Raw genomic sequence first — 15,218 nt, 5'->3', positions numbered from 1 at the left:
GGAAGGAAGGAAGGAAGGAAGGAAGGAAGGAAGGAAGGAATTTGGCCCCATGTTGTAGCTCTCTAATTGAAGGCAACAGATTTGTTTTTAAAATACTCTGGAATACAGAGAAGCTTGTGGTCGGCTTAATTACTGCATGGTCTGCATGTCGTCCGGCTGTTAAACAAAAAGCCCATAAAACGGCCGCTCCACTTCGGTGCTGAAATGTTAGTTTGGTTTTAGTGAAAAAAACATCCACCTGTGACTCCGATGGCAATCCATGCCCTTTGAATGGGTTTGGCTTACCAGTCCACCACCTCATTTCCTTCCACAAGTTTTCGCTAAGTTTGGATGCAGCACTCTGTTAGCAGCCAGCTCATTTACCAAAAGGTCTTTTATGGCCTACTCTCCTGTGGAGGGTTTTCCTGACACTCAGCAGGACAACTGTCCAGTCGGCCGTCTTTTACGCCATTGACCAGGTCATAACATGATATATTGTAACGTCATTTTTTAGAGCTTTATAAAATTGTTAATTTGAAGACAAATTGAAGTTTATTATGCAAGTCATAATTACTGAAATATACCAAAAGCAACACCTGAAATGTTCCACTCTATTTGTAATATATAGTTTCATTGGACAAGCTGAGAAGTTCATTTTAAATGACAAGTGGGCACAATATGACCTGGAATGTCATGCATGAAACCACAAAGACCATTGCTGCTGACTTCAGTGTATTTCCCTCCCAAATGGGATGTCTGGAGTTTTGTGAGTCTCCTCAGAGGGACAGTGCTGGTTTTCCTCCTTCTGACTGATGTTCAGTTGATCCAGCGCTCCAGTTTAACAGGTTCAGCTGGTGTGGGCAGCAGTTGTAACAGAAGCATTCCTTCACAAGCGTGAGAATTTCACTGTAGACGACCTATATATGAAGATTGTAGAAAGAGTATTATTTGGTGTTAGAGATACTATTGTGAAAAATCCTTTTAGTGATTAACACGTTCACAACACCTTGCAGGTTTTTAAAAGAAAAGGCTACATAGCGTCGCTCATTAAATGTTTTCAAATGTATTACTGGTTTTTGATTTAAAAATAATTAATTGTTGGGTTACTTCAAAAATTATTTCTGCCACCTTTTCTTTGCAGCATTTTGACAAAAACACTTCAATAATTCATACTAAAGAAGTTCCTGAATTGGTGTATTGCTCAAATTTGCTAATGATATTGATTTTTACTTCTCTGACTAGATAAGTTACTCACTTACGGCTTTGTTGTTTTTATCTTCTGTTGGGTAAATAGAAACAATGCTATTTTCTCTGTTTATCTTTGTTATTCTGAAACTTGAAAAGAATCAGAATTTTGTTGTCATTATGACTTTTTATAAAAAATCTTTTTCATTTATCAAAATTGTATTTGGATGTTGAAATATATCTCACATAGACTATGATTGAATGTAAAATCATGGTGAACATTAATTTTCAACCTTTAAAGTTTGTTCCTATGATATTTAAATGTTTTATGTGGTGTTTCAATTTTTTGATATAACAGAAATCCACATTAAGTACAAATTTTCCAGTAAAGTGAGTAATTAACTTTTTAAATAGTGCTCTAATTCTTTTAATTAAATGTTTTCAGTCTCATTTGGGGCTTATGCTTCATAAAGCAGGGCACCTGCTGATGATAACAGGGAGGTGCAGGTGCCTGGGCTCAACCTCCTGTGCCTACTGAGCTGATAACAGTTAGATTTTAAACAAATACTGGCTCAGTTCAGCAGGAACCGGAGTTAGGCCCTCTCGAGACACACAGCTGCTGCTGCCAACCGGCATGGATCACCTGTACAACTGAGATACCACGCTCTGTGCAAAAACAATTTGCATCTGTAATTATTGTTTGCTACGTTCACAATCCAAAAAGTTGTTTCTAACTAAATTCTTTTTTTTTTTTACTCCACTGCTCTATAACACATTGCACATTGCAAGAAAAGCTTCAATGCTTTACTCCAAGTAGCAACCAGAACTGAGTGCAATCATCCATTAATCAGAACAGAAGAAGCATGTAAATGTCCCCACACAAGCCTCCCAAACGTCCCACTGCAACGTTTCTGATGGAGGAAATCTGCTTCTGTTGGTTTGGCATATCTAAAAGATCACAGGAGCAGAGTTTTTCCAGCTGTGTTCAACACACTGTTCATCTCAAAGGTCCCAGGAAAGCACAGATGGGTATCACCTGAGAACTTAAGACACCTTCATTCAATTTCTTTCTGTTTTTATGTGTTGCATAGACTTAGGCTTTAAACTAGTTACTGTTAACTATGGGTAAATGTAGTTAGACAAGTAATGAGTTTTCTGAATTATATTAAAGTTACCTGTTGAATTGATGATCCAATCAAAGGTTGTAATTTTGTCACATATTCTTTTCTCTTTCTTTAAAAATCATCCTTCATTTTCCTTGAACTTTAAAATTATGTGCCACTTGTTATTTGTAGTGTTGTATACACCTAAATAAAATTCAGTATGCTTGGTGGTCATAAAATTTGAAAAAGTTCAAGGGGTATGAGTACTTTTGCTGGAGTGTTTATATTTTTACATTGCAGTGCTTGAAAAGAAAAATGATCCCAAACATATGTCGACACTGTCTTTCCAATAGATAAAGCAGTTTAACATTACACTTCTAGCATGTCCTCCCCAAAGACCTGACCTCAACCCAACTGGAAATTTGTAACCTGTCTTTAAAAAGGTTACAAATTTCCTGGAAAGCAACTAATTAAAATAAACTCTTTCCATTCCTTTGAAAAAAGTGGTTAAAAATCCAACCAGAATTACACCAGAAGCAGTCTAAAACCCCCAAATAGTGTGTGGGTGAGGCTTATGTTGCAAAGAGAAATCTGGCAAAATTTTAGTGCTCGAGGGGTATATTTAGTTTTGAACCTGTATTCAAAATATTGGCCCTATGTGGCACAGGGAACAAGCTTACTCACCCAAATCGTTCTTGTAAGATCATTCAACACTGGAAAAAGAGTCATTCAAATGGATCATTAAAATTTGTCATGAGTTTATGTTGGTTTATCCTCACAAAAGTAATAATGCTTTATTGATCCACATACCGAGAGCTCATTACCTGACAATCATTTCAATGACCAGAGAATGTCCAAGTAAGGATTTTCCAACCAGTCAATGCTATACCTCTCATGATGACATAAAATGAGTAAAGGCACACAAACCCATTTTTATGTGAGATGTGCATCTATTACAAACACAGAAACTGTCCATCACTAATTGGGCTAATAAGAAAAAAGGTAAATCAATACAATACAAATATTCTGAGCTAAGTTTTAAAGAACATTTCACGATACAATATAAATCCCTGTAAAGTATCCATACCCATTGAATATTTTTAGAATTTTTTAACATTACAAATTTCAATGTATTTTACTTGGCTTTTCTGTCAAATAATAATAAACATTAATACATGTATTTGCTATAACCACTAGGTTATCCAAAGTGCTTTACACAAACACAAGGAATGAAACAGGATAAAACACAAGGGATAGTAGAGTAAAATAATAAATAAATAAATAAAAAATGTCTGTAGTCTTGATTTGAAGAGGCCCAGGTCATAGGTCAATCTTATTTCAGCCAGAAGTTTATTCTAGAGTCTAGCAGCCACCACAGAAAAGGCGCGACCACCCCAGTGCTTTTATTTAGAACTGGGTTTTTCCAACAGGCATTGATTTAAGGCCCTTAGTGCTCGGCCATGGGCACGAACAGTTAAAAAAAAATCACATAAATACAATGGCGCCAGACCATTACGAGCTTTGAAAACAAACAATAAAAGTTTAAAATCTACCCTAAACTGAATGGGGAGCCAGTGAAGGGATTTAAGTATTGGTATGGTGTGATCATGTTTCTTAGAGCATGTTAGGAGAAGGGCAGGAACACTCTGTATGGTTTGCAGGCAACTTGGTAAAGACTGGTTTAGAAAAGACCTGCACAAAGTAGCACATACATCGGGTAAAATAAATACTGAATAAGTAAACTTTTTTCTAATAAATGTATTTCCATTATTTTTTTAGTGACATTGCATGTACAGCACATGTTGACAATAACCCTATCAATCATCACCTACAAAAAATAAATTAGTCCACAGATATAGGCAGAAAATTGGAATGGCACGGGAAGTAATCAAAACACTTAGAAAATGTGTTAAATACTTTGTGGAAAGGGATTTTTTTTTTGTTATTTTTGGTAATGATTACTTCAAAAAGTTTCCTAATCTCACATGCATTGCTTATGTGTGATTCAACTTCAAAAATTACTTTATATTGCCTGTGTTTTTGTGACTACTGCTTGCAAACCACATTTGGCAAAATTTATTGTTTATTGATTTTCTCAATTGTTGACTGTACGGTGTTTTCTATGACTTTCTATGACTATTTTTGTTTTGTTTTTTATGATGTAAAGCACCTTGAACTGTCTTGTCTTGTACTGAAAAGTGCTATACAAATAAACTTGATTGATTGATTCTTTTATCTTTAAATTCGAAAGTCCTGGTGCATTTCTCAGTTCATCATCACCATGAAATTTTCACCTGAAAGCATCTCATTGGGCACAGTGTTGTTGGGGTACAGAACAATCCTTTCTTCAAATATGATATGGGTAATGATGTTGCAAGAGTTCAGTTTTGACCACATTTGACCAGACTGTGATTTCTTGAGCTTTAATATGTTTTTCTTCAGCAGTGGAGTCTTATGCAGTGAGTATGCTTCTAAGGTCACTGTGGTTCAGTGCGTTGCTTACTGACTTTATGTAACAAAATAAATAAATAAATAAATTGCCACTTTCAAGTCTTTGGCTCCTGAACAACTATTCTTATTCTTTTGATTCCTCTACCAGAAAGCTTACCAGATGCACAAGACAAAGGCTCTCTTAAGGTGAATTCATCTACTTTCCACTTCCAGATTATGGCTTCATTGGTACCCACTGAAACATTCAGAAGTTTACAAATGCGTCAGTGGCTTTGTGCAAGTTTTTCTTTATGCGTTGAATCCTGTACCATTGCACATTCCAAAAAACCCAATTAACTGACTCATTTATTTAAATTTCTTTGGAATCATGGATTACAAAGTTGCCAACATGTAGCGGGAATTTTATCTCAAATAAAATGTTCAAAATATATATTTTAATGAAAGACATGTGAACATGTTAAACAAATATTTAGTAAACTGTAACTGTGAAGTGAAATATACATATGAAAAGAAACATTTTCTTGCAAATAAATGCCTAATCCAGCCCCTCTGAGTCAGTGTTGTGTAAAACCACCTTTCTTTATGTTGATCTATCAAATAATATTTTTACTAAATACATTAGGGATTGTGGTTGCAGGTGACTTAAATCTGAAATAAATATATAAGTCACTAGAACTTTGAACATAGCAAGCAGAACATATAGCGTTGTTCAACAACAGGATAACAACAGGGACATATAACATTGCTCCAACTTTGAGTGTTACTAATCTTTTGTTATGTATACAATTAAATATTCAAATTCCTCTTAGTGCAGTACGGAATGTTCTCTGACACTATCCTCTTCAACAGATGCTAAATCTTATGCTTAGTGGATGTGAGATAATTAAGAACTGTAATTATGATCCTACATTACAGGTCTAGAACAAGAGAGGAGAGAGGAGACATTTATTTGTTCCTCATCCTCATTCTTTCCACCATCTGGATTCTCCAGTGGTGAGTCACATACCTTATGCTCTTTTTTTTTTTTTTTTGCCATTTGAGATTTGCTTTAATGAAAACAGATACACCTGCATCCCTGCTAACTTAACTCTTGCATAAGGGGTTCATTTTCACAGTTACCTTTCACGTCTCCACTCCCACAAGCTCAATGCCAGTCGCATGCTGACTTATACAACGTTGAATCACCAGTCTGATCGTTCAACATCATGTATTTAAATTTAAAAATTGCAGCGAAGAGAGATTTTCCTGGAGCCTTTTGGCGTGACAAACGATGTTCCCTGTTTGAGAAAGAGCCGAGAAACAAGAGTCTGCTGGATCTTTCAGTGGGCGTGCTTGCATTGTTTCAGACTGTTGTTCAATATGACAGCGGATCATTTATAACTGCCTCGCGTTTACATGTTTGACAGCCTTCAAAGAATAGTCAGCATGAGGACAGACCCTAATATTCTCTGCTGAGAAGTTTTACATAGTTAATTTGTAAGGAATTACACAGAGTTGTCCAATGTGGTTATTTCTGCGTGTTTTAAATCTTTTAATGAGTCACCTGAGAAAAGTAATCAGAAAAACTGGATGGGATTTGAGTCAAATCAAGATTTTTTAATTGGTTCCAGTGTGAGACACTGTTCTGTTGCTTTCTTAGGTAGGTGTTGTGTGGTTTATTCCTGCATATTTACTCAACTGAGTGTGTTCATTTATTTAATTGAAGCATTTTTTTTTTTCATACTGAAAGAACTCATGGTCGTCCTTTAGACCTGCCAGTTTAGGTGGATGTCTTGGCAGGTTCCACCTGTTTCCACTCTTTCTTTGGGTTGACCAGTTCTCCATGAGATGTCATAAACTTGGTGGTTTTAAATTCTAGGCCGATTTTAAACGTCTCCATTTTCTTCTGGACCTTTCGGCTGCATTCCTCGGTGTCCGTGATGCTGTTTTTCCACTGACGTTTTCTAGCAAACCTCTGAGGCCTTCACAGAACAGCTGGATTTAAACCGAGAGGAAGTTACACAGAAATGAACTGCATTTGCTAAATAGATGGCTTCTGAAGGTTATTGGATGCAGGATATCAATGAAAATGGGGCTGAAGTTATAGTTATATTGAATTCGTTAGAATGCATGCCGATGAAGCATTATAAATATTCTCCTATAAAAGGTTTGAAAACATCAGTCTGTGTTACCATGCTTCACTTAGAGAATTGAATTACTGCAATTAATTGTATTTTCAATATTTTTCTAATTAAATAAATATGAATGTATATGCCACTCTTTTTACATTTGTTATTTTTGATAAAATAAAGTACTATTTTCATGTTCTTCCAGAGCTAGTTGTGGCAGAATGTATTTATAAAACTAGCTATTAGCAGACTGTTAAAATATGAATAAATAGCTGTCTCTGCATTTGATGAGTGCTTCGTCAAGTTAAATAATATAGAATGTATTTTCAGATTGTTGTAATTTGGTGATTTACAGGTATAAAATGCTTTGATTTGGAATAATAAAATAATATTTAAGCACACAACTGTTATCTTTAAGTTGTGGTCCTCTAGAGTCTAGAGGGTCCCATATAAAGTTAGGACAGGTTGGATTTGGTCCCCGGTCCTTGAGTTTGACACATGTAATCTGATACATAAAATTCCAGTAAAAAGTATTAAAGTTTGTGGTTTTGTGTGTGTAAGATATGTGACTTGAAAAGCAGTCTATGTTTATTATGAAAAGTGCTCTATTAACAGGTCGGCTGTCTGATTTGATAGATATTTAATCGAGAACCGTAATGTCTGGCAATTAACTTTTTCAGCAGCTGTGAGGCTAAACGTTTTCTCTGCTATATGAGCCATTTTCCCTTTCATCTTAGCATACCAACATCAATCATCTCTCCTGCTGTTAAACTCTCATATTGAGTTATTGAATATAACTCAATGAAGCCAATGGCTGGGCTGGTTTACAAATTACCTCTTTAAGATTCTCTTTGCAGGCTGCATATCTAAACATAAACTCTGTAAACACGGACAAAAAAATGTAATTAAAATATGTTTGGGGTAAAACTTAATGTGAATTGGAATTTATTTTTATCTGATGTGTATTTAGACAATCAAATGTGAAGAAAACCAAAGAAAGGGGAAAAATCATTATTGAGAAGAAAATAAACTGACTTACGATAAAGATGCTAAACAGAAAGTAGAAAAGGATTAACTGTTTTCTTCAAAGTAAAATATCTAGAATTTAGATTAAAACAAATGATGTCAAAACTCCAGATATGGCAATTAACATCACACTTCCCCCAAAATGCTGAATAGGGCCTGCATCTGTTTTCATGGCATAAGGTACTGATTACTGCTCATAGTTGCTACTCATTCAGTCTGTGTTGATGTTTAATGCTAACTCTGACTAGGTGATGTAATTTGTTTTAACCGTGTCTGTATATAGAAACCATTTAAAGCTAATTTTTACTTTACAGAAACCTGCCTTTTATACAGTGAGGCATCGACATCTAAAGCCACTGTAAGTACAAGACAAAGGGGATTCTAACTTGTTTTAATATACTGAGCTTGTTTTAACTAATCAAATTATTTTACGTTGGCAAAGATTTATTTGATCATCACTGTGAATCCATTCAATCATCTTCCAGTTAATAAAGTCTGATTTCATTGTGATTTCATTCTCTACTTTAAAGGGTGTCTTCAGCTCAAAATGTCAGGTGGTCATTTTGTTCTATTAAAGCTTATTTAGAAGGTTACAGTCATAATTTTACCTAATGCTGTGGCTGAGTCATTATTTAGTTTTTAATTTGCTTTTCCCTCTGCACCAATGCTTTGAACAGCAGACACACCTACTATAAATTACGTTTTAAGTGACATTTATATTATACATTGAAATGGAAAAATTTTAATGGCTGCCTTTTCTTTTGGAAGTCATCCTATGTATTTCAGGCTGACGTGTCTGGCATGTTTGGAAACTCTGATCATTCATGTTCAACTCAGAAGAACCATCAGAGTGTTGTTTCCAATAAAAGAAATTTTCCACTAAAGGACAAGCCAAGGGAGTGGAACTCAGATTGCTTTACATTAAAATAACACAAGACTGAGGGCATAAGAATACAAGCAACACCCAGTTACTAAAACATATCAAACATATTTAAGTCCCTCCAATCTATAAATTTGAGCAGTGTCTTATAAAATTTTTAGCAGATAACAACACAAAATTTTCAAGCAGAACCATTGTATGACATGCTAAAGAGCTCCCCCTAGTGATTTGTATAAATATCTAATTGCAGCTCATGTCCACAGCAGCAGTTGAACTTGATGAAGACATTGATATGTGAATACTGCATTTGCAAACCAACCATACTTAGATTGCTGTGGCATGGTTCTGCATTATTTAAAAACATCTCAAATTGCCTTATGTGTGCTCTATGTAGAGGTTAATCTCAGCAAATTAGAATATTCTTGACAATTTAATTTATTTTAGTAATTCAATTGAAAAGCATGCAGATAATGCATCCTAGATGCATCATAATTTTCTGGTTTATGTCTTATAGTTTATGAAAACCCAACATTCACTTTCTCCAGATATTTCAACCTCATTCAAGATCATTTAAAACAGATTTTAAATACAATAAAGTCAGTCAAGTATATATATTCAGTACTTGGTCAAGATTGCTTTACGTGGATTACTGCATTAATATGGTGAGTCAAGGAAGCAATCAGTCTTTTGCTCTGCTGAGGTCTTGGGAAGCCCAGACTCCATTAATATTAATCTTCAGCTCATCTGCATTGTCGAGTCCGATGTTTCTTATCTTCCTCTTTGCAATATTTTGTTATTTCTGTATAGGGTTCAGGTGAGGACAGTTTAATGGTTTTGGATACCATAGTTTTTAAAGCAGGTATCGATACTTTAGGCAGTGTAGTCAAGCAACAAGTGTTCATATAGCTGTAAGATAATGTCCACTTCTTCCCTTTTTAAAACAGAAAAGTAAAGGTAAGCTCATTAGTTTGTGCTCGCTTATGTATGTACTTGTTTTCTTGTTTTTAAAAATCTGTTTGAAATAAATAAATGGAAGGAAATTAAAATGAAATTAAATGAACAAGTCCTGCTGGAAAATGAAATCAGCATCTCTATAAATCTTATCAACAGTGAAGCATGATCATTTTACACGGCTGCACAGACTCTGGTTTCGCACAATGGATGAACAACAGATGACAATCTCCACAGAAAAATTCTAATTTTATTGTAAAACTTTAAGTTGTACCTCAAGTGACTTTGTCTCTAGATTTTTCTTATACCTTGATCTGAAATTAAAGGAACTATTCACTTTCATCTGAGAGAAGGTTTGTGATCATTAGACATAGCTGGGTCTAATATGACAACATCTGGGTTTTCGTATTAGAAGTTGTTTAATTTAAAAGTAATACTTAAGTCAATGTTGTTTTCTCTCGCTAAAATAAATATGAAAATTCCAAAAACAATGCGAGATTGTATGGGTAGTTGTGAATTAATGTCTTAAATTGCATTTTAAAACCCAAAATATGTTTTATTCAATTTAATCTTGTTTATGTAACAAGTCCATTCTGCATTAATAAAGTGAAATGTTGGCATGTTAGTTTTCTCTTTTCCAAAAGTAGATCTCAGAAGTTTTTTGTTGGTAATGTTTTGTTTTGTAACTGTTTTGTTTTGTGAGGGTAACAGGATGACTCAGAAAAGAGTGACTCATCCTTATAATATGTAAAACCACAAATGAGCTAGATTTCAAAACCGATGCATAGTTTTACTTTCCTTTAATTAGCACAGTCTAGAGTACTCAACTCTCCAAAGAGGCTATTTGGAGAGTTGAGTAAGGCTATTGTTTAACAATAATCTGCTTTAGTAAGGTTTCAGTAACTTACTGACAGCTGGATGCCACCAAGTTACCAGATAAGTGTTTAAGGCAATTCTACAGTAATGTCAGGTAAAAAAAAAATTTTTAAAAAGCAAAATCAAAATTATTAATTTACAGTGGTAATGGGGAATTTGTATTACATCAGTATCCCTTCTGTAATTCATTTAAAGTGTTGCTGTATTTTTGAAAAAAATTAAGCCTAACATTTTAATAGAAAATAAATTAAATTAAGTGTTTTTTTCTTTGTTAAATGTATGTTATACATTATTGCATTTTGATTAGAAGATATTTTCTTCTTTAATATCAATTATTAATACTAAATTTAACATGCATTCAAAAAGAAAGATGATTTCTCTTTTTCAAAAATAATTGGAAAACACTGTTTCCTGTCATTTTGCCACACGTACAGTTTGCCACTCACAATATGGCAATTGTGAGGCGTCACGTGTTTCATGTCAGTAGTTTTATTTTGAAATTCTCAACCCGGAAACTAATCTGCTTTCCTCTTCCTTTTTCCTGTGGTGCGTACTTGGAAGAGATTCCACAATGGCTCAGAAGGTCCAGAAACTCGTTGCTAAAGTCCCCACAGTTCTCGGTGGTAAGTGAACCATTATTATGTCTTACAACACTTATAAAATGGTTTAGTTAATTTAAAGCCAAGCAGCGTTATTAGAGTTCGTCATACATGCTCAGGTTCTCTGTGACCTCTACGTATCGTCACATCAGGTGCAAAAACAGAAAACGCTGCTGCAGGTTTTCCTCTCTGTTTTGTGTTTAGCTTTTAAAGTCAGGGCAACCCTGCAGCTTCTTACTTCTCCGAATAAGGTGGTTTGTGTTTTATTGCAGCCGCTGTCACATACTCCAAACCCCGGCTAGCGACCTTCTGGTACTACGCCAGGGTGGAGCTGGTCCCTCCGTCCCCTGCTGAGATCCCCACAGCCATCGAGGCCGCCAAAGGTCTGGTCAGGAGCTACCAGACAGGACGTTTCGGACAAACCACAGTCAAAGTGAGCAGTGCTGTCCTGAAGTTTTTCATTCACTTAAATTACGACTGATTGAACTTCATAGTTTGTCCTTTATGGGAGCTGAAAATATATTTACTTAATCTTTACCTGAAAACAACGAGATTGTGAAAAGCTATCTTAATAAAATTGTATATGGTTGACCACAAAAAAACGTGTTGAAAAATTGCAGTAAATGATTAACAAGTATGACTGACAGTTTGGTGGAAAAAAAGACAGTCTGGATTATAAAAATAATTAAAATTTTAAAATTATGAAAACCTTGACATTCCAAAAAAGACATTCTGGAAAAAAAATCTCTTTTTAAGAAATAGATTATGTAGAGGGGAAATAAATCATAATACTTTTGTTTTTTGTTTGAATCAGACTAGAAGCACTTTTCTTACCTGTAAATGTTTTCCTTTGTTTTCAGGAAGCTTTTAGGAATGGACTTGTGGCTACTGAGGTGTTGATGTGGTTCTTCATCGGAGAGTGCATCGGCAAAGGAGGCCTGATTGGATACAATGTCTAAATAATGAATTTCCTCTTTTCACAAGGGCTGGGCAATAAATCAAGAAGAAAATATATCACGATATACAGCATGATCAAGAACAATAGGAATTACATCCAGTAGAGTTTATTAATTTCATATTATTTCAGATATTTAAAACAAACTAATCAATAATTATCGACTGATATTAAACGCCTGTATCGTGATATGTTTGTCAGCCATATTGCCCAGCCCTACTTCTGAGTATCACATTCTGAATGAATTCCAACTACTTATTAAATAAAATTATTGAATCAGTCTTGACTTCCCTTATATGTTTTATTTACAAACAATTTCTGAAAATATTAGGGCTACAAAATGCTTCATTAATACCTCATGAAGATCTTAAGGTATTAGTAATGACTAATGTATTTCAGATGTTCGAGTCAAAGTGCATGCTAACTAAAATGTGTTTTTGGTACATTTTACTGCTATGTAATGATGGACATCTCCTCTCGCTCTCGACTCTCAGACATTGCTTTTACAACATTTCCCAAGTATCCGTAGAAGGCATGTCGCACATCTTCGGGCTCTTCCTCCAGGTCAGAATGAATAAGTGGCAACCTGCTCAGATTTGGTGCTGTCAAAAAAAAATAAAAAAATCAATTAGTCCTGTAACATGAACACTGATTTAAGAGGATTACACAAAGATTACCTAAAGGCAGTCGGCCATGTTCTATTTCACACCCAGGCTTGTGGTGAGCTATGAGTAAACACTGGCTTTCCTGCAAACTTTGGGTGGAGATGAAGATGGAGTGCCACGTCTCGATTTCTTTGAGGTGACTTGGGATATCAGGATTAAAAATGATCACCACACCGCTGCAGTCCTTCATGAGTGCAGGCCAGCAGGATTCAAATCTGCAAAAAAAATGTTAACTTCAATTTATGGAGAACCTTATTTCTCATGGTAAGATTTAAATCATTTTTAACAAGTCAACTAACTTAAAATCCCCTGAACAGTCCCAAAGTTCAACCTCACAGATCTTGTCACCGCTGCCCTCAGGCTGGGATTCAAATTCCAGGATCCTTGAGACAGTAGAGAGCAGCTGCATTCAGTTAACTGGAGTCCAATAAACAATACAGTTTTACACTATGCCATGAATTTAAACACTCTGTGAACAGTTTCAGACTCCTCAGTGAGATTCATATCACATTACTTTAGTATCTGTAATACAGTTATTGATTAAGTGCAATGGCTCTACTTTTAACACGACATGTGTACCTGACTCCTTGCGTTGGTCTGTATTCCCCACCCACGTTTTCTGTTGTGTCCGAAAGGAAGTTAGCAACAACGGTCTTACCACTCTAAAAAAAGAAGCACATATGTGGCATTACATAAATTGGCATTTCTTTTTAACATTTTGCAACAATAACACATTCACTACACAGTCTTATTTTGTTTAGTGTCAGCATCCAGCCAGAAATGCACTGATAAAGCTTTTCCTCACCTGTTTTAGTTGTGTGACCTGCTAATTTCAATTTTCTAAGGGCAATAAAAATTACAAAATGTTTTCCTCAGCTATTTGTTTTAAAAGTGTCAAAAAATAAGCAGTTGTGACTTTTTCTAATTATCAGGTTAGTGATTCCTACCTATCCTATTCTAAAGTGTCCTATTTTTTTTAGCAAAACAAATATATGTAAGCTTTATCTGACTTTTATTAAACTTGAAATCAGTGTTAATAGTCAAAAATAAGTTATTAGTTTTGATGTATTAAATGAACAGTGAAAAATACAGATATTCTACTGTTTTATCTTCTGAAGTGTGTTTAAGCTAAACAAGTAAAAACTGACCAACTTGGAACTCTGGCTGAATAGCAGCTGCATCACTAAATCAAGTTCACTTTATAAATAAAGTTAAAGTCGGGGCATTTGTACCAATAAACCTTAGTTCAAAAATTGTAGAAATTACACAAACAACCACCAAATGTAAGATAACATGCATGTTTCACACCGTAATGCTCTAAAAAAATTGTATATTATGAATATTATGGATGGGTTTTGCATGTTTTTTGCTTGAGAATGTGAGAACTTTACCACAAAGCCACAAACATATTACCGGTACCAATAATGTTGTGTTTATATGCTGGTACTGAAATAATTTAAGTAAATTGTGTTACATGTTAATTTTGGACATGTAATATTTTAAGTTAAGTTCTTCTAATCTATTATGTTATTCTTAATATTCTTGAGACACAAACAAAGCATGTACCAAAAGGTAATAAGGTTTAATTACTATTTTTTTTTATTTTATTTTTTTTACTTTTTGTGATATAATGCAAAGATTACTATCAGCTATCCATTCCACAAATCTAACCAGGTTGTCAGGGAAACATGACTGTGGTTACGCCATGCTGCGGGGATGTATGTTTTTTCAGCAGCCATAGGGAAGCTTCTTTGAGAAGAGATGGAGCCCCGTGCAAAGTAATCCTGAACCAAAGCTTGAATATATCTATGATGTTAGGAAGGGGGCGAAGTTCAAATCTGAATGCTCTTGCAACAGCGTGTTTCTACTATGGAAATGTGAAAATAATTCAGGAAGAACTTTAAACTACACATAAATATTGTAATCAAGTAAGTACTATTGTTTTGTATGTTGGGAGGTAGAAATGTAGGTGTTGCCAACATTATTGAATGCTACCTGGATTATGAGGAATAAGCACGCTTTAGATTTATTACACAATGAAGGATTTTACAGTTGTAAATGTTAATAATCAAGATGAATGTGTACTTGTCAACACTTTACAGCTACAGACTGTAATAAGATCTTCAATCTTACCTCAGTAGGACCTACGAAGAGAATTTTTGTTTTAAACATTTTCACCAGCCGATCATTAGCCTGTCCAGCTAACTTACTATGATTAAGCCTTGGCAACACGGAGCTATCGTACTCGGATGAAAAAAATAAAATAAAATGAAAAAGTAGAAGTATTTTCAGTATAAAACAAGTAACATTAGCTTAGCTGTGTAGATGTTGTCGGAGCTGGGCAGTCCCAGTAAACTTCCTTTTCGTTGCTATGGTTTCAGTCGTTTCTTTTTTCTTCTTTTCATTATTGGCTATTTGGAACCCTACTTAAATTTAACCC

At 34.8% G+C, this 15,218-nt stretch overlaps 2 protein-coding genes across 2 annotated transcripts; one reads left to right on the top strand and one right to left on the bottom strand.

The window, feature by feature from the left end:
• The first annotated feature begins 11,048 nt into the window (after positions 1–11,048).
• On the top strand, positions 11,049–12,393 carry atp5mg (ATP synthase membrane subunit g). The gene is made up of 3 exons (XM_008434534.2): positions 11,049–11,182; positions 11,431–11,591; positions 12,019–12,393. The coding sequence occupies exons 1-3, from the start codon at positions 11,131–11,133 to the stop codon at positions 12,115–12,117; spliced, it is 312 nt and encodes a 103-aa protein (XP_008432756.1). The 5' UTR covers positions 11,049–11,130; the 3' UTR covers positions 12,118–12,393.
• A 2-nt stretch (positions 12,394–12,395) lies between these two features.
• On the bottom strand, positions 12,396–15,144 carry ift22 (intraflagellar transport 22 homolog (Chlamydomonas)). The gene is made up of 5 exons (XM_008434535.3): positions 14,912–15,144; positions 13,358–13,440; positions 13,078–13,161; positions 12,791–12,993; positions 12,396–12,715 (listed from the first exon to the last, which is right to left on the bottom strand). The coding sequence occupies exons 1-5, from the start codon at positions 14,948–14,950 to the stop codon at positions 12,567–12,569; spliced, it is 558 nt and encodes a 185-aa protein (XP_008432757.1). The 5' UTR covers positions 14,951–15,144; the 3' UTR covers positions 12,396–12,566.
• Positions 15,145–15,218: the final 74 nt, after the last annotated feature.

This window comes from Poecilia reticulata, chromosome 17, assembly GCF_904066995.2.
Source record: "Poecilia reticulata chromosome 17, P_reticulata-male-v2, whole genome shotgun sequence".
In the NCBI taxonomy this organism is placed as follows: Eukaryota; Metazoa; Chordata; class Actinopteri; order Cyprinodontiformes; family Poeciliidae; genus Poecilia; species Poecilia reticulata.
Note: the sequence above shows the minus strand (reverse complement) of the source record. Positions and strands in the feature narration are given on the sequence as shown.